Source organism: Sminthopsis crassicaudata, chromosome 1, assembly GCF_048593235.1.
Source record: "Sminthopsis crassicaudata isolate SCR6 chromosome 1, ASM4859323v1, whole genome shotgun sequence".
Taxonomy (NCBI): Eukaryota; Metazoa; Chordata; class Mammalia; order Dasyuromorphia; family Dasyuridae; genus Sminthopsis; species Sminthopsis crassicaudata.
Window position 1 is genome coordinate 15,094,343 of NC_133617.1, and position 18,339 is coordinate 15,112,681.

Genomic DNA, 18,339 nt, shown 5'->3' on the forward strand with positions numbered 1-18,339 from the left:
ATCCACTTCTGACATCCTTAGCCAAGCTATTGTCCTATCTCTCCCTTTCCCTTCATGACTAAACTCCTAGAAAAAGCTGTCTCCAATCAGTGCCTCCATTTCTTCTTCTCTTACTCCAGATTGCAGAAAGTTTAATTCTTCTAAACCTTCTGCAATATGCCTTTTGATCTCATCATTCAATGCTCCAAAGTTACCAGTGCTCTGATTTGCCAAAGCTAGTGACCTATTCTCAGAACTTCTCCTTGACTTCTCTCAGGTTTTGGACACTGTTGACCACTCTTTCTTGGGCACTCCTCTCCAGTTCATCATGCTGCTGCATCTCCTAGCTCCCTCCATCTATCTGACCATTTGTTCTCAGCTTCCTCTGCTACATCTTTGTTGACATAAATGTGTAGTGGATCCAGTCCGAATATTAGGGAGACTTTCTCCAGCTTTTTTCCACAGCATGGGAGTAGGAGGCCAGAAGGCAGATGAAGGGAGTCCAGGACTTAGCCTTTTCAAAGCCTGAGTAATGGTAGAACAAGGGAGGGAACAAGGGTTTGAGAGTAGAAGCATCTATAAAGTTGAATTGAGTCATTAAAGGGTTGAGTATGGGAGAGGGAACAAAAAGTAAAGTCAGAGAAGCAAGTGATAGAATGAGAAAGTATGGAGGAGGAGAGGGATTGGAGGTCATAGTGAAGTCAAAGATATGTTTAAGAAGAATAAAACCTAGGAAGAGATTAGTGCTGATAGGAGTTTATGACCTAAGATACTTCCGAGCTCATGATCATGGAAGTGGAACCTTTATGGGTGATGGCCAACTCAAGGCTTTGAGTTCCAGGGGCATTCTAGAGCTAGCTCATGATTAAATTTTGGCAAATGCTAGGGTCTTGATTGTCTGTATTTAAGAAAATGTTAATAATGCACAAATAAAATGGAAAAGTATATCCTACAAACTCTTGTTTTTGGAGAGGCAGTTGTTAAATATTTTAACAGCACTATGACTATGACAATGGTGGCATGGAAGTCATGGAAGTTGGGAAGACTGAGGGCACCTGGGAAGGTAGGCTATTTGAGGAAACAACAAAATCTATCCCACTAACCCCACCTCCTATTACTATAGGGGACAATACCAATGGCCCGTCTTTCAGGCTCTTAACCTAGGTGTCATCATGGATTCATCACTATTTCTTACACCCTCAGATACAATCCTTTGTCAAGCTCTATTGGTCTCTCCTCTGCCACTCACTCTCTTCACACAGGCTTGCATCATCACCTCACACCCAGATTACTGCAATTGCCTTGAAACAGTCAACCTGCTTTAAGTGCCTTCCTATCCCAAGCCATCCTCTGTTCAGCCACTAACGTGATTTCCCTAAAACATAGATCCAACTATGCTACTCCTGTACTCTACAAACTCCTATAGCTCCCTCTTGTCTCCAAGAGTAAATCCAAAATGCTATTTGTCATTCATAGCCCTTCATGAACTGGCCTCGTCCTACCTTCCCAGTGTTCTTGTATCTAACTCCCCAGCACATTCTCTTCAATCCAGTGACTCTGGCCTCCTGGCTGTTTTACGAACAAGACGCTATGGGCATTCTCTCTCTGTCCCATGCCTGAAATACTTTGCTTCTCAACACTGACTACTGACTTCCCTGACTTCCTTTAAGGCCTAATTAAAATCCCACCTTCTTTGGGAAGCCTTCCCCAAACACCCTTAATTCCAGCACCTTCCCTCTATTAATAATCTCTTATTTCTCAACTATAGGGTTTGTTTTGTAGATATGTTTGCATGTTGTCTCCCTCTTTAGATTGTAAGCTCTTTGACAGCAGGGACTGGTTTTTTTTGTCTCTTTGTAGTCTTGACACTTAATATAGTAGCTGGCACATAGTAGGTACTGAATAAATGTTTATTGATTGATTGGAGTGGAGAGGAAAACTGAATTAGCCCTGAATTTCTTGGGAAAAGAAAGAAAATGATGGGGGAGGGCTAGTAAATTAAGGCTACTGTTATGGGCCAGAACTTGAAACAAGGTGCTAAGTGATTAGTACTTAGTATTTATTAGACTTCATACCTTTTGAGAGCATATAGAAGGAGGAGATTCACAAGCCCATAGAAAATCCCACTCTCAGAGGTGGAGTCAAGATTCATTCCAACTTCCACTTTGTGCTGGATGGAGACATTGGGAGAGAGCTCTTGGAACCAAGGAGAGAGAGAGGCCTCTAAGAAAGCTAACCAGGCCCTGGAAAAGAGACAAGACTTTGAAGGAGAAAATAAAGGCTCTAGACTTTAATTCCTGGCTGAATTTGGGGTTACTTGGACTGAACTGAAACTAAGGCTACCTCCAGAAGCTCCCCAAGAAATCTGCTCCCAGATTACATTTTAGAGAAGAACATGACAGGCTACTAAGTTCAACATTTTCATAGTATATAAAGCTCAAAGGAGAAAAGGCTGCTGAAGGATGATGTCAGGGAGAGCATCTTGAAAGTGATAATAAGGACCAGTGTCTTATTTCTTCACTTCTAGAACGAGCCTGCCAATGATATAAGACGTAGCAGTCCTGCAGAGAAAAACAAAGCGTCCACCCATGGATTGGGGAATGGCTGGACAGACTGGTGAAAATGAACGAGATGGAATATTGTTGCAATATAAGAAATGACAATGGGGAGACTCGAATGAACAAGATGGAGTCATTGTAATGCTAGAGAAACTGAGGCAAGACAAGAGATTGGTTTTCAGTATTTTAATTGTGGGAAGTTTTAGACTAGCCGAGGCTAGCCGGCTGCATGGGACTCTTGTCCAAAGCATTCAGCAGTGAGCAACCAAGTCAGGAAACTTTTATAAGGTTTTTAGCTATAGAGGAAACAAAAGCAGATATGGGGGGCGGGGCGAGGACACTGGGTGAGCTGTAATTCCAGGAAAAGATCATAACTCAGTCCTGACAAGATAAGGATTCCGATCATAAGGTCGAGGGCAGGAGACAGCAAGGCGAGGGGCAAGACTCAGATGGAGGGGGAATCATCCCAGCAAGGATTGAGATAAGACCCCTGGAGTTTTATGACTCTTCTCCCAGTCCTAATGGCAAAGAAAAGGGGGGCAGCTATGATAATTTTATTCAGGGCATTACATCAGCAGAACCAGGGAAACCATGTGGTCAGGGACCAAAATAATGTCAAGGAAAAGCAAACAGAGCAAAGCCAGTGCTGTGTAATCAGTGAGCAGTTTTGACTTCAGAAAAGAGTTGAGGAAACGTAGCTCACTCCTTTCTTTGGAGAAGTAGGGGTCTGTAGGTGCAGAATGTTGTATACACTATCAGGTTTGGACACCATATCGGTTCCTTTTGCTTAATTTTTTTTCTTTCACCACAAGGAAGGGGTGAACCAAGTGAAAGGTTGGATCTGTATATTTGGAAATGACTGTGATGTAAAAATATCAAAAGACATCAAAAAACCCTTTAATTTAAAAAATGTGGTGGGCAGACTTAACCATCTCTTCTCAAAACTGGCTCTAAATGTCCTCAGTCTATGACTCCACATGAAGTTGGATTTTTCACCGGCAATTACTGCCCATTTTGTTTGTGGAATAATTATTATATTTGTAACACAATATAAGCCTTCAACAAGAATCCTGTTTATTTTAGAATCTGTTGTGGGCTGAGTCTTTAGCAGAACTAGGGGCAGCTTGACTTGACCCCAGGGGTTTGCTGGTAAATGTTTAACAATGGGCTTTTCTGCTCTCAAAATGTAGGCACACCCTTTTAAATTTAAATCACACCCTTAGCATTTTCTCCATTTCTTAACTCTAGACAATCAACAAAACAATAAAACAAGCCTTGATTAGTAGAATTGGCTGATTTCTGAGGTGTAAATGCTCTTCCAGAAATGTTAACAATTAGCTTTCTGGCTTTAGCTCAACCCTAGCATCCCTACTCCATGAGGTTCCAGAAGGCAAATAAATGGGCTGACCTGGGGCAGTTTTAGTTAACTCTGCCCCCTGGTGGATTGATCTGGTACCTAGCTGTGGGTTCTGGGCAAAGAGAGAATAGTAATTTTAGGATTTTTTAGTGGAGCTCCTGAGACTCTAGAGATTTTGTTTGAGGGCTGTTGAATATATTTTAATTAATTAAAAGGATCCTTTATAAAGACTCTTAAGCTCTGAGAAATTCATTGCACTAGAAGAAGATACTTTGACCTGCACAGAATTCTAATTTTCTTCAACTCAACTTATATGGCCTTCACCATACCCACCCCCAACTAGTTCTAACCCTCCCCTCCCCCATTTTAAAATTTATTTTGTTTCCCTCACTAGACTATTTCTAGGAACTTGTACAAGAAAATCATTATAAAATGCTCATTGGTTGAGTCATTTTGTTATTTTATATACAATCTCAGCCAGTCCTCATAATGACCCTGATAGGTAGACATAGATTCTGTGTTCTGAAGGGACCTCAGAGTGGCCTTTCCATGGCTGCTTCATCTCAGACTGGTGGACACCTAGGCTCTCCTCTGGGAAGGAACCAGGAACTCGATCTCAGAACTTAACACTTGTTGTGTGACCCTGGGCAAGTCACTTAACCCCAATTGCCTCAGCAACAAAAGAAAAAAAAAATCAGTAGATCCAGTATTAAGAATCATAGACTTGAATATGAAGTGATCTAAGAAATTATCTGGGGCAGGATTTCTTAGCCTGATTTCCATGAATTTTTTTTTTCCTGAGGCAATTGGGCTTAAATGACTTGCCCAGGGTCATACAGCTAGGACGTGTTAAGTGTCTGAGGCTACATTTGAACTTGGGTCCTCCTAAATTCAGGTGTTTCCCTGATACTTTCTGAATGAACCAGGTCTGTATTACTTCCTGATGTTTTCCCTAGCGTGGCTTGTTTTATGTTCTTTGTTAATCTGGAGATCCCAGAATAAATCTTTCCTGGAAATCACTCAGGAAATGAGAGTAAAGGTCCAGAAGCGCCAAAGAACAGGAAGGAGACCAGAATGAAAGGAAGCTGCCAGATGTTGAATTACAGCGGTTAGTGGATGTATCCTTACCCGGAGTTGGGCCTTCTGAAGGCAAGTCTTACACAGAAAACTGAGGAGGAGAAGGAACCGCAGCTAATGTTTACTTGGAGACACAAATCTGAAGGTTTAGAACCAGAACAGATGTAGGTGAATGTCATCTAATCTGTGAAATATGCCAGGTATGATGGAGTCCAGGGAGATGATGGGCTGCTGTTTGGATATGGTGGGAAAGTGCCGCCATTCCAAGTGACTGCTTTAAATCCTTGGAAAAAACTTGCCCACAAAACATCCGGCCTCCTGATTCCATGACTTGTCCCTCCTCATCTCAATCTCCTGGCTTTCTTCTGGTCTCAGCCCTTCTCTCTACTCATTATTCATTCCTTTGGTCCCCTCCTAAAGGGCTTCTCTGACCTGCCAGGCTTTGCCACCAAGATTCAGTTGCTTTCTCATCCTGGTCCATCTCCTTTCCACGTCAATCTCCTTCTCCCCATTGTTGAGTTCTTTCCAGGCCTTGATTTTAGAGAAGAATCAAAGCTGCCCATGGTTCATTATGTGCCTCTTTCCCATTCGATGGCCCACATTTTTGCTTTCTTTCAGATGTGGTCTTCCTCCATTAGAATGTAAGTTTGAGAGGATTCTGGGAAGGTTGTGGAGTAAGTCAGAAGCTCCCCAGATTTCCCCCACAAACAGGACAAAACCACCTCAGAGAGCAAGAACTGACACAGGAATTAGATGGGAGCATTGGTAATTCTGAAATCTTACATTGAGAATGGGTTAAAAAGGGAATGATACATATATAATAGTATAAAAGGGTATAACACTCCAAAATTTATAAAGAAGTAAGAGGGAAACAGGATAGAGTATAAAAGAGTGTGTAGATTAACAGGAGTGGGATAGGATGTTTAGAGTAATGGGAATGGGAAAAAGGGGGAGGACACTGGGCCAGGAGAGGATAAGAGAAAGATCCCGAGTAGAGGGAGGAGGTTAGATTTTAGTAAGGAAAGCTAGCAGGTAGAAGTAAAATAGAAGACTTAGCAGTAGTTGTGTGAAAGATGCACAAATATAATAATGATCACGAGTTGAATTTATTGGGAAAAAAGAAGGGGTAGTAATCATTGATCTCAGATAAAGTCAAAGTTAGGAAAAAATTCAATCAAAAGAGAAATCTATATGTCAGCTTATTATTTTGGATTATTTAAAATAGATAGAATAAGGATGGAATATTGCTGTGACACAGGAAATGATGAGCTGGTAGATTTTGAAAAATATAGAAAGATTTGGATCTAAGGAGGACAGAAACAGGACAAGTAAGCATAAAACAACCTGATATAGATGTAGATGAATGTGTATGTGTATGATTATAGGTATCTATATCTATCTATTTTTCTATCTATCTCTATATGTGTGTGTATATATGATGCATATAGATTTATATAAATATGTACATATACATAAATATATTTGTGCTTAATTGCAGCCTCTTTGGGGGAGAGGAAGAGGAAGAAAGGGGAAAATAAAGAATATATTAAAAAGCCCTCAGCAGAAAACAAAAGAAAACCTATAAAGAACAACAACAACAACAATGATGGTGATGAATACAATGTTTTCTATTATTATACATGCTTTCTTGAAATGGAAATGTATTGTTACATGCTCTGAATCCTCTTATAATCTGCTATGCACAAGATACTTTTTTGGGTTGTTTGTTTTTTTTTTTCTATTTTGTATTTAAGTTTTAAATAAATATACTTTTTGAAAAGAAAGAATGTACGTCCTTTGAAGACTTTTTGTTTGCTGGTACTTCACAGGTTTGGACTGAACGTCTTGTGATCCTGGTAGACTGGTGGGCAGAGATTACGTTGTGCCAGATCCCTGCCACTCTAGTTCTGGCAAGGAAGGTACTAAAGGGAGCTCATCCCACAGGTATCACAGGTTCTGCATGAGGCAGCCCACTAAACAGCTATGTGGCTGGGGCCACCTCTCCGGGTGTCAGTGCAATTAGGTGAAATCTAAAGCCTTTTAAAGATGACATCCCTTGTTCTAGACTCCTAGTCCTGACATCCCCTGTTCTAAGGCCCTTCCACCTCTGACATCCCCTGTTCTAAGCCCCCTCCAAGCTTTACTGCTCTCCATTTCTTTGTTAGCTTTATGCACTTATACTTTGGTGCACATATTCCCCATCTACCAGACCACATAAAAAAGGATTTACAAAAGAATTTAATGGAGCAAATGCAGGCACGAGGCGGTGTCCATCTCCACTTAGCTCGGGGTCTTCTTTAGTTTCACTTTTTCTTCTAAATTTACAAAGTATTTCATTTTCCCTAAAAGTTCCTTGGCTTTCAGAAGATCACCTGAAATTAAGCAGGTGTGAGAGTGAGAGCAAGGCTTTCCCTGAGCCAGTGTTCCTGGGCAGGTCAATGAAGGCAGGCAGCCCGGATGGGCTCCTGCACCTCAGGCCCAGGTTGGCGCCTGTTTCCTCCTCCTGTCCTTCAGGGAAGTCTAGATTCAGGACAAAAGGGCTGGGGCCATTCAGAAGGGGAGCATGGGCATGGCAGGCAGTCACACCCATCTAAAGGGTTCTTGCCCACCTGTGGATGGGGGAAGACTGGGTGTTGGCCCTTAGAGCTCAAGCTAAAGCCCCTTCTGCCCTGCTCTGGCTATGTCTCTGCCTCTGAATTATGGTTGGTTGATTCTATAAAAGCAGCCTCAGTGTCCTTCTCCAACAAGGCTTTTCCCATGAGTGTGTTGAGACCCCCACCAGGTTCCTTGATACACTTGCAAGACCGCTTGGCTTACTTACTCTTCAACCAACATAAGAGGGTAGCCAAAAAGGCTAGTGCCTGCTAGCTGAAGGGAGCCCACGCCTGGACTGCAAGGGGGAGGTGGAGGGAGTGCCGGATGGGGAACTGGGGCACCTGCCTGAAATCCTGCCCTCCTATTCCCTCTGGAACCATGGGGAGCCACTCTCTGGGGGCAACTTCTCTCTCTGGAAATTGAGCTGGACAGAAGAGCCCTAAGGTCTTGGTTCTGAATTCTCTGGTCTTTACAAGGAACGAGGCAGGTTATGTCTTATCCATCTCTGATAGAGCAGGAGGCTGAGGCTAAGAAGGCCCATAGACAAGCTAAGGCCCATGGTCCCTGACTGGTAAGGCCTGTGATCCTTGGCTGGCAAAGCCTGTGACCCCTGGCTGGCAAGATCTGTGACCCCTGGCTGGTAAGGCCTGAGGTCAGGACTCGCTCTCGGGCCTTTGGTTCCCAATCCAGGACTCCCTCCACATGCGCTGCTCTGTCTCCCCTGCGGCACATATTTGGCATGGGGCTGGCAACCCCTCAGGGCCCTGGATACTTTGCCCAGCTCCTGTTATTAGCAAGGAGCTCCCATGGCAAGGGGTGGGAGAGGGGAAGCGAGGTACCTCGTTCAAAAGCTTCATTCAAGTCTTCAGTCAGTTCTTTCTGCTTAGCTGGAAAAGAGAGAACGTGGTTGGATTTAACTTTCAGAGACGCTTTTCCCAACACCTCCCGAGCCACGCAGCTCCCAGTGAGGGTGGGAATGGGCTTTGAGTGAGTGGACGGAAGCGTGGGCTCGGGCCTGGCGAGGAGAACATGCTCGGGACTCATTTCCCAGCGTCACAGAGGAGCTCACCACGCCTCCCATTGAAATCACTCTAACTCCCGGCAGCCAGGAGAGGCAGTGTGGTGCGGTGGGTAGACAGCTGGTATTCGGATTAGTTTTCAGTTTCCCAATCTATTGACCAGATCTCTCTCCCTAAAAATTCTATTTGTTACGTGGAAGGGCCTCGGAAACAGGTAACTTGGGATACCATGGTGACGTAAGAAACAAGATATCAATAAAAATTATAATGAAAAGTGGATGGTCCTAAAGAGTGTCAGAATCTCAGAGAGGTGAAGTGACCTGCCCACCTCACACAGGAAGTAAGCGTGAGAAGTGGCACTTGGAGACCCAGGAATGTAACACAAACAGCAGCATTAAGCTCCCTCCTCAGTGGCTGGCAGCTCAAGGAAGGCTCAGCCTCCCTTGGCTTTCTTTTCCCATCCACCCTCCCTCCCTTTTCTGGTCAGAAAACTCTCGGTTCTTCTGGGCTCCCTTTGTCCCTTTCCTTATTTCCCATCTCTGGCCTCTCCTTGGGGCTGACCAAGAGCTCAGTGGCCCGGAAGCTCATTGGTTGGAGAGCTCCGTGCCTGGGAGCCCAGTGGTCAGGGAGCCCGAGGCTTTCTGCCTTATCAGTTAGCTCCTGGCTCGGGAGAGCAGCCAGGAGGCGCTCATCCCATCCTGCCCTAGGACTGTGCTGAGGTCCCTTGATTGTACTCAGTCACCTGCTGATTACACGGGACAAATGAGGGGAGATGTGTACCAGCTGAAAGCGTCCCTTGTCACGAGGGATGCCCTCCACGAAGGGCAAATGGAGGAGGGGTGTCCATGGATGGGAAGCCCTTCCTGATATTTGGGGGTCATAAGCCCTGGAAAGGAAAGCCAGGACATGGGCCTGACTGGCCCCAAGGAGGCATCTGTGGGGCCAGCCCCTGGACACGGTCATTCTGGACAGACAGAGGGGAGAAGTAGGGGCAGGGATCCCTTTTATCTTCCTAGTGCTCTGAGGTTCCTGTTCTTGCCCAACCTCCCATACCAACCTCAGGAGGCAGACAAGGGGGTATTATGAGCCCATTTTACAGATGAGAAAAGTGAGGCCTGGGGCAGGAAGCCCCACAGTAAGGCCACGCAGTGGGGAGGTGGTGGAGCAGGGACCAGAATCCAGTTCTCTGGCCTCGCCTCCATCTACCCCAGCTTTGACTGGAGGTGTTCTCCCCTTGGTAGCTCTGGCTGCCTTCAGTGCTAATGACAGTAATGACAGCTGAGGCTCAGATAGCACTCGGAAGCAGGATCTCATCCCTGGAAGCATGTGTGTTATGCCCATTTTACAGATGAGGAAGCTGAGGCAGATAGGAGCTAGAGAGCCCCTGAAGGCAGATTTGAACTCAGGCCAGTTCCAAGCCCGGCACTCTCCGGCTGCCAAAGGAGACAATGAGCCTAGTTTGCAGCCAGTCTGGAGCAGTGAAAGCCACAGCCCAGACCCCTCGGGAGACTCCACAGATGGCAGAGAGGGTGCCTTCCTGCACGGGTGGAATGCCCACACTTGGGAGTTCCCTCACCCGCTCCGGAGGCTCAGAGGTTGTTCCCCGCCTTGTCCAAAGGCGATTTTTCACTTACCCGCTGTGCCGGGCATTGGGCTCCCAAGCTTCTCCTGGGCCCTGGCACTGCCCAGCCCAGGCTTGGGTCCCACCTGCCTGCTTGCTGCATGAAACCCCGGGGGGGCAGTGCTCTTGTGTGCTGACCCCCAAACATCCACAAACGGGATCCCGGCTGATCTACTTCAGCACACACAAGTTACTGGGCTCGGCATCAGCTAAACGCGTCTGCCCCTTTTTCTGTTTTTTTCCTTCTCACTAGCTTTCTGAACAGGAAACCAAAGTACATGGTTTTGTTTTGCTAAAAAAGAGGATCTGGTGGACAGGGAGCTGGGTCTGGAGTCGGGGAGTCCTGGGTTCAATCCTGCCTCCCTTATAATTGTGCAACACCCGGCAGGGCACATTGGTTTCCTCATGGGTAAAACAGGGAGGATGGCCTGGGTCGCTCCTGCACGCCTGCTCTGAAGCCCTGGGCCGGTCCGCTACTGTCCTTCCCCTTCTGCTGCCCGCCCGTGCCGGCCGGACTCTTACCTCTAACCATGGCTTCAATCTCTTGGGTTTCAGCCTCACTGCGAGCTCCAGAGAGCTTCTCGTTAACCTCCATGATTTCCCCCAGAAACTGCACGTCCATGTCAGTGTCTGTGCCTTCTGAGATCTCCATGCCCTCGAGCTTCAGCTGTTGGGGAGCAAAAAGACCCTTCAGAACTGGGGCGGGGTCTGGGCCCCGAAGACCTGGGTTTGGAGCCCCGCAGTTCGGGTCCCCCGACACTTCCAGGAATCCCGCACGAATCCCTCTCTCCTCAGCAGCTGCAAATGAGCAGAAACGGTTTAAAAAAGCAACTGGGAATAAGGGTCCTTTTCCAAGGATCCGGGCAAAAAGCTTCAGGGAAGTATAGCCCAGGGGCTGACAGTATCAGGCTAAATCTGAGAGGAAGAGAGGAATTATACAATGAGTTTTGTTTGGGTTTAAAACAGCTCCAGGTGGCGGGGCCCAGCTAGATGGCAGGGCCTAGAAAAGGCCCGGGGTTTAAGGTGAGGGCCAGGGGTCATTGTGAGAGAACTCCTGGGACCCTGGGCTGTGTGAAGATAAGCATCCCCCCAGGGGCAAGAGAGAGGCCTCAGCTCCCCGCCCTGGCCAGGCCTGCCACTGGCACTGCCACTGCCTGGCCCGGACGGCTCTGGAGGGGAAGCGGAGGCAGGCGGCCACCCCAAAGTCCTCTGACTCTGAGATTCCACGAGAGTGACGTGTGCCCGGGGACGTCTCTGGCCCTGCGTGTGAATGGAGGGACGCACCATCGGACAGTTTGCTGTCTGAGAAAGTCAGGAGAACAGGAAAACCACCCGGGGGGGAGGGGGGCACGGCCAGACTTGGCGCAGGAGGACCTGAGGTGGATCCTGCCTTCGAGGCTCACTCGCCCCTCTGTACAAAGGGAATCCAGCCACACGGCGGCCTTGGCTCGCGGGTGGCCGTGAGTGTTCCAGGCAATGGCGCGTTTGTAAAACTCTTCCAGGAAGGGCCCGTAAGGGCGCCCGGGGCTGGGTTAGGAAGCAGCTTACCAGATACAAGCCGCGGCTCAGCGGGGCCAGCAGGGTCCTGTAGGCCTCGTTCACCAGCGTGGAATGCTGCTCCGAGAGGTCCCGCTCAGTCTGTCAGCAAGAGAAAGGGCGGGAGTTAGCAGCCCGGGGCGGTGATGCTTTGGAAAATAACAGGTTAATGCACCGAACACTTAGTAAGGGCCCCTCTGTGCTCCATGGGACCTCTGGTCTTAAGGACTGGCTTCCTGCAAAACAAAGCGTTTTGGGAATGACTCTGGGGCCTTTGGAGAGGGCAAAAAGGGGAAGCTTCCCGTCCCCATGCTGGGGCTTGTGCTCCCATCGTTGCTGCGGGCCTGATTCAGGTCCGGCCTCCCACACGGGCTGGCCGTGGGACCTGGAGGAGGCGCTATGTGAGATTCTGAGGTTCGGGACGTCACGGATGCCGTGCCGCTATGCGATGGAGGAGGGCCTCTCCAGCCTGGGAGTTCCCCACACTGGCGCTCCTGTGAAGGTCCCGGCTAGCTCCTCTGAAGGGCTCAGAATAAGTCCTGCCCCACGTTGGGCGCCAAATCCTAACGTTCTCTTGTCTCTCAGTTGCAATCCTTCTCTGGGAGGAGGTCTCTTTTCTGTGAATCTTTTCCTCTGGGAGCAGGTTTCTTGGGAGGCTGCTGGAGCCTCCAGCCAGAGGAAGGCAGAATCTCCAATCCTCTTCTTCCTGAGTCCTGGCTCTGAATCTCCTCGGGCTTCCCTGGAGTTCTCCGGGAGTCTTGTTCTCCTCCCAGCCTAGGCTGTCTCCTTCCAGACCGCCGTCCAAACTCCATGTCCCCGAGGCAGCCTTGGCGGCTCTCCTCCCAGAGAACGGGCTTGTGGGAACGCCTTACTGACCAATGAGCAAACTCCTTTAAAGTATTCCTTCAAAGGTGTAAGCTCCCCTAAAGGTTTGAACTAAAAGTGTGAACTCTGAGCTAGAGAGTCGCCAAGTAGCGACTTACCACCCCGTTAGAGCCGGCACAGCCCCAGACTCGGGCTCGCCCACCCTCGAATCACTGGGCCTCGGGCCCAGGAGAGCGGAGGAGCCCTGACCAGAGCCCAAGCCGGGAGGAGCAGCGCCTCAGTGTCACCTGGTGAGGGGCGGGATCTCGGCGGGACCACCCCAGCTCCTTACCTGCCATGAGCCCCCCAGGGGAGTGCCCCGCTACCTGCGACTTCTGGCTGAAGTTATCGGGGTGCACCAGGCGCTGGAGCTGCTGGTAGCGACGCTTCAGACTCCCGACATCCACGGTGAAGGAGCGGCCACTGGAGAGTGGGGGAAGGGCGGGGCTGAGTGGGGAGCAGAGAGCACGGGGAGTCCAAAGGTACTGGCTCATTTCTGCGTGTCACCACCAGCTCTAAGTGCCTTGCATACAGTTGGCACTTAATAAATGCCGGTTAAATTGAAGTGAAACACAAGGAGCAGGGGAGGGGGGAACTTGTGAGATGAGGTCAGAGGAGTTAGACTGAGGGGGGGAGGGTTCTGAGCTGGACTCCCAGGCCTCCCTTGGGGTTCATTCCCAGCCTCTCCTGCACTTGTTTCCCTTTGGGGGGGGGGCAGGGCTCCTGTTAAGCTTCTCAGGGCCCAGCGTGAGCTTGGAGCTCTGCACACAGTGGGGCTGTTACAAGGGCCCGCCCCCAACGAGTCCCAAGTGGCAGTGCCAGGGTGGGGGTGGGGGGCATCCCCTGTCTCAGGCCCCGCCCCACATTAGGATCCCCAACCCATGGGGGCAGCTGGGGGCGCAGTGGATAGAGCACCAGCCCTGAATTCAGGACACTTAACACTTCCTAGCTGTGTGACCCTGGGCAAGTCACTTAATTCCAGCCTCAGTGGAAAAAAAAGTATCCCCAACTCAGGCCCCGCCCCCTACCAAAATCCCCCCTCCAGTGCCAGACTCCAAGCCCCGCCCCCTGTTAAACCCCACGGGTTCTAGACTCCGCCCCAAGAGCCTCCAGGCCCGCTCTCCGTCCCAGGCCCCGTCCCCTATTAGCTCCCAGGGCTCCAGGTCCCGCCCCCAGAGTCTTCAAGCCCCGCCCCCACGGCAGGCCCTCCCCACCTCCCCGGCCCTTGGGCCCCAGTCCCCTCCTCCACAGGGAAGCTCTCACCAATCCATGATGCGGAAGTAGTCTAGCCCGTGGCTGGGCGGTTGCAGTGCCCGGCAGGCGGGACAGAAGCGCGGGTCTCCGCCCGCGGGGACCCCCTGGCTGCCGCAGCTCCAGCACTTGGGGGGGCCCTGAGGCGCAGAAGCTGCGTCTCCGCAGCCGCTGCTGCAGGGCCTCCCCGGGGCCCGCCACGCCCTGCGTAGGGCCCGGGCTGCGCCCAGCCACATCTGGCCCCGACGGCACCTGCCACGGTCACCCCACGACCCGCTCTGGACTACGAAGGGGGGGGTGTGGGCTGCGCGCTGGCCCAAATAGAGCCAGTCGATTGGTTGCTGGAGTTCAGGGGCGGATCTTTGTCTCCAGCCGGGCGGGGGTGGGTGGGCGGGGCGGTGGAGCCGAAAGGCCCAAGGTCTCGTGCGGGGAGGCTTTCTCAGACTACAAGATCCAGGAGGCTTTGCAGCCAGACATTTCCGTTTCCGGCTAGCTTTTAATTGGTCGGGGAGAAGGTCCGTGTCTCTGTCGGATCACTGATTGGTGGGTTTTGTATTGGCGTCTTTCGCGCGAGCTTATGCCTCGGGCTCGGGAAGCCTAGGGCTAGTTTGGCTGAGCCAGGATCTGGGTGAGTCAGTGTCCTGCAGCTGGCCTTCGGGGGCTGGCCCTCGTTCTTCCCGGGAGCGTGCTGCGCTTCGGGGCCGGCCGGCGGCTCATCCTGTGCCGGAGCCTGCCTGGGTCTACTTGGGCCGGGAGAAGCGACCCGCTGGCCCAAGTGCCCCCGCTGCCGCCTCCCCCGAGCGAGGCCTCAGTCTGACCGTCTGTGAAATGGGCTCGCGGGGAGGGGGTGAGGGGGGCCGGGGGGGTGGGCTTGGCTCTCTCCGTCCCGGACGCGGATCCGCTGGCTGCTTTCTCCGGCTGCACTGCGGCTTCCCGGAGGGCCAGGCTGCAGGGCCGTGATCTAGCAGACGGGGGCCGCGGCGGTGATCGGACCCCTACCCCTGTACTACGGCGTCCCAGGGTCCCCCGAACCTGGCCGGGGGAGAGGCGCGGGGGCATCCCCGGAGCGGGGCCGTGCTGGGAAATCCACGTGCCCTCCTCGGCAGGGGACGCCCCGGGGCTTAAAGGCTGGGGGCGGAGGGGGTGGGGAAGAGAGAGACAAAGACCCAAACAAGAGACCAAAATGGAGAGAGATAAACACTGGGAGACCGATAAGAGAGAGACTGAGACGGTGTGGGAGTGTGGGAGCTGAAACGGACCAATGAGGGGAGGGGAAGACCCGTGGAACTAGAGGAAGAAGGTGCGGGAGAGGAGGGGCAGAAGTGGGGGGGAGGGGAGATAGCGGGAGGGAGCCGTGGGGGAGCCCCGGAGACCTCCCTGGCCACATTGAAGAAGGCCAGAGCCTCCGTCTGGCCTTGGCTGCTTTTAAATGACCTTTTCCGGACCTGGCCTGAATGTAAACAAAGGAACTGCCCGGGAGGTGGGTTTGGGTGCGGTTCGAGGCCTCAGCCCGGGCCCCTGATGGGAACCTGCGCTCTCAGATAAATGACCCACCCCCACGTCCCACGTCCCGCCCAGCGGGCCCTTTATGTCTGGGGACCCCGAACGGAGAGAAGCGCTTTACTTCCTCCTTAGAAAGGGCCGGGCCCTGCGGTCAGAAGGGAATTCTGCAGAAGGTTCTCAGCAGTAAATCAAGGGGCGCTGGAGATGTCGGGGTGCGAGCGGGGCGGTAGAACACTGACAGACTGGAAGAAGGGGAGTGGGGGATGGGGAGCCAGCCCCTGGGAGGACCTGGAGGGCTGGGGAGGGAGCACTTGGCAGGGAGGAGCGCTCTGGGCACACGAGTGGCCTGGTCAGGAGTAGGAAATGAGACCATGAACAGGGAAGGCCCGGGAGGCCCAGTGGGTTGTGGAGGAGTCAGGCTCGAGTCTGGAGACCGAATAAAAGTGAGAGACTTACTTACTCCCTGCCTCAGTTTCCCCTTCTGTCAGATGGGATAATAGCAATCCCCACTGCCTACAGTTGTTTGAGTGCTCCGGGATCTTACAGCATTGCAGAAGCGGTGGCTCTCGGGCTTCTCATTTACTCATTATTGCCCTTGTTTTTCTGCCGGTGCCGCTTGCTTTGCTCCAACGCTCGCCTTTTTGTCTGGCTTCGTTGCAGACGCTGCCCGCGGGCCCTTCTCTCGGGAGTCGCTCCGGGCTCGGGCCCAGACTTGCATCCGCCGAAGCCGAGATGTCCCGGGAGACGGGCGGTGACTCGCAGCAGAGCGCCTCCCAGCCCCAGTCCCAGGCGGCCTCCAGCTCCTCCTCCGCGGCCTCCCACAGCCAGTCCTCCCACTCCAGCTCGGGGACCATCAGCTCGCTGGACACCGTGCCCACCCAGGACCTGCCGTCCATTCCCGAGGACCCGGAGCCCGAAGAGCCCGAGCCTCAGCCCTGGGGCCGGCTGTGGGCCCTCGAGGACGGCTTCTCTAACCTGGGTAAGACGCGAGCGCCCCCCACCGGGGCTACACCCCTTCCTGTTCGGTAGAAAGCCTTTTTTTGGTTCCTTTTTCAAAGCGTCTGCCTCAGAGCTCTGCGAGGCTCCTGCTTTGGGGCCCTCTTGAGTGGCCCCGGGGGGTCCCCCAGACAGGTCCTGGGGATGCTGGGGCCGCGCGCCCAGGCCCGACCCGCGTGTGGAGGCGGAACTTTGTCTGCTGGCCATAGGGAGCCGTGGAAGGTTTTGGCCAGAGGGCTGTGAGTTGAGAACCGGGTTCCACAGGACTGGGCCAGAAAGCTGGGCGAGACGGGCTGGCGCTGGGGGCCAGTCTCCAGACTCCTGGGGGGAGGGTGGAAGGAGACCACCCTGAGCCCGCAGCTGGAGATCGCAGACCTGGCAAGTCCTTCCCCTGCTGTTTGCCTCGGTTTCCCCAACAAAAAAATGGGGGTCCTCCCAGGACCTCCTTCCCAGAGCCATGTGAGATTACTGTGCCAGCCGGTGCCGAGGAAAGTCTTCTCTTCCTTGGGGGTGGGGACTGGACGGGGCAGCTAAGTGACGGTTTCTCCTCCAGACAGGTCGGACTTAAAGGGCAGTAGGGCCTTCAGGGGGCGGGTGATTTTGTCAGGGCTGACTCCGGAGCCCCCAACCTCAGACGGAGGAGGGCATCCAGGTCGGGGCAGCCTGAGGTCCGCCCCCCTATTGATCTCCTCCTCCCTCTTTGCGTGGCTCTGGAGGTCTGATGGAGAAGGGCATTGGTCCCAGCTGGTCAGGCCGAGGTGGCCTGAGGTTCAGCCCTTCCCCCTGCCCCCCACGCTCCTCTTTCTCCCTTTTGCGCCTCTCAAGAACAGGCGCTCTCCCCCCCAGACCGACGTCTCGAAGGGTTGCTCGGGGCTTTTCCCACAGCTCCCTGGGAGCCGGGCAGGAGCCGAGGTTTAGAAAAGGAGAGGAGAAGCTTGGACGGGCACAGAGGCTGCCTCCGCTCAGCCGGGATTGGGCCTTTGGACTGGAGGCCGAGATACCAGGAACAGGTATGGGGGGAGGGGCGGAGAAGAGGGAGATAGAAGTGGGGGAGGGGCAGAGGCTGGAAGACTGAGTCCAGGGGAGACACAGCCACACTTAGGAGGTTGTAAGGTTTGGGGGAGGGGATTCAGGAGGGCTCAGACCTGAGAAAAGGGGGTCCTCAGCGGTGTTGGGGATAGAGAGCTGGGCCTGGGTTCAAATCCAGCCTGGAACGCTTCATAGCTGTGGGACCTTGGGTAACCTCCGTCTGCCTCAGTTTCCTCATCTGTAAAGTAGGAATAACAACACGTCCTCCCTGAGCGGTGAGGAGATAAGTGTAGAGGACTTAGCTCAGTGCCTGGCACGTAGTAGGTGCTATGTAAGCATTAGTTAACATCATGAAGATCCAGCCTTGGACATGTGCTAGTTGAGTGACCCTGGGCGGGTTGCTTAATCCTGCCTGCCTCAGTTTCTCCATCTGTAAAATGGGCATAATTCTGCCCTCCCTCCCAGGGCTGTTGTGGGGATCAGTGGAGGTAGTTGTGAAGCCCTCAGCACAATGGCTGCTAACCAGTAGGCACCTCATGGATGTCAGTGATGATGGTGAGGAGGATGTACCCGCTGCTTAGGTACATGATGATAGAACTGATGGGGGGGCCCTGGAGAGGCCACGTGCAGCTTTCCCAGGCTCAGAGCTCCCAAAGCCTGGCGGTAGGACTTGAATTCAGCTCCTTCTCGCTGCAGGTTTGCAGGGAGATCCCTGCCCTGGACAGTGGAGTTTTCTAGAGTAAAAAATGGGCATTTGGGGCAAATAATAGTTCCGAATGGTGCCACGGCACAGTGAGGGCAGATGGCATGTGCTTGTCTTCCCCATCTTGGGGAGGGGAGTCTGCAGCCGAGCCTAGCTCCTCATTTGTAAATTGAGGGAGGGACTTGGCTGGTCAGGGGGCCCTTGGCCCGCCCTGTTTGCCCCCCTTTAGTTTTGCCTACTGTGGGACTCAG

General features: G+C 52.3%; 2 protein-coding genes across 3 annotated transcripts in view; one reads left to right on the forward strand and one right to left on the reverse strand.

The window, feature by feature from the left end:
* Positions 1-6,578: 6,578 nt before the first annotated feature.
* HSCB (HscB mitochondrial iron-sulfur cluster cochaperone) lies at positions 6,579-14,496 on the reverse strand. Its single transcript, XM_074295035.1, has 6 exons — positions 13,870-14,496; positions 12,933-13,029; positions 11,755-11,844; positions 10,729-10,873; positions 8,406-8,453; positions 6,579-7,343 (listed from the first exon to the last, which is right to left on the reverse strand). Exons 1-6 carry the CDS (start codon positions 14,091-14,093, stop codon positions 7,252-7,254), a joined length of 696 nt encoding a protein of 231 aa, XP_074151136.1. The 5' UTR covers positions 14,094-14,496; the 3' UTR covers positions 6,579-7,251.
* Positions 14,497-15,197: 701 nt separating this feature from the next.
* Positions 15,198-18,339, forward strand: part of CHEK2 (checkpoint kinase 2) — a 42,824-nt gene continuing 39,682 nt past the window's right edge. Inside the window, exons 1-2 of one of the 2 annotated variants that reach the window (XM_074295012.1) lie at positions 15,198-15,337; positions 16,021-16,339. In XM_074295012.1, coding sequence (XP_074151113.1) covers positions 15,287-15,337; positions 16,021-16,339 — 370 coding nt within the window. In that variant the 5' untranslated portion in view covers positions 15,198-15,286. Of the gene's footprint in view, positions 15,338-16,020; positions 16,340-17,247; positions 17,367-18,339 lie in introns of those variants that run through there. The other variant, XM_074295023.1, reaches the window with a different exon arrangement.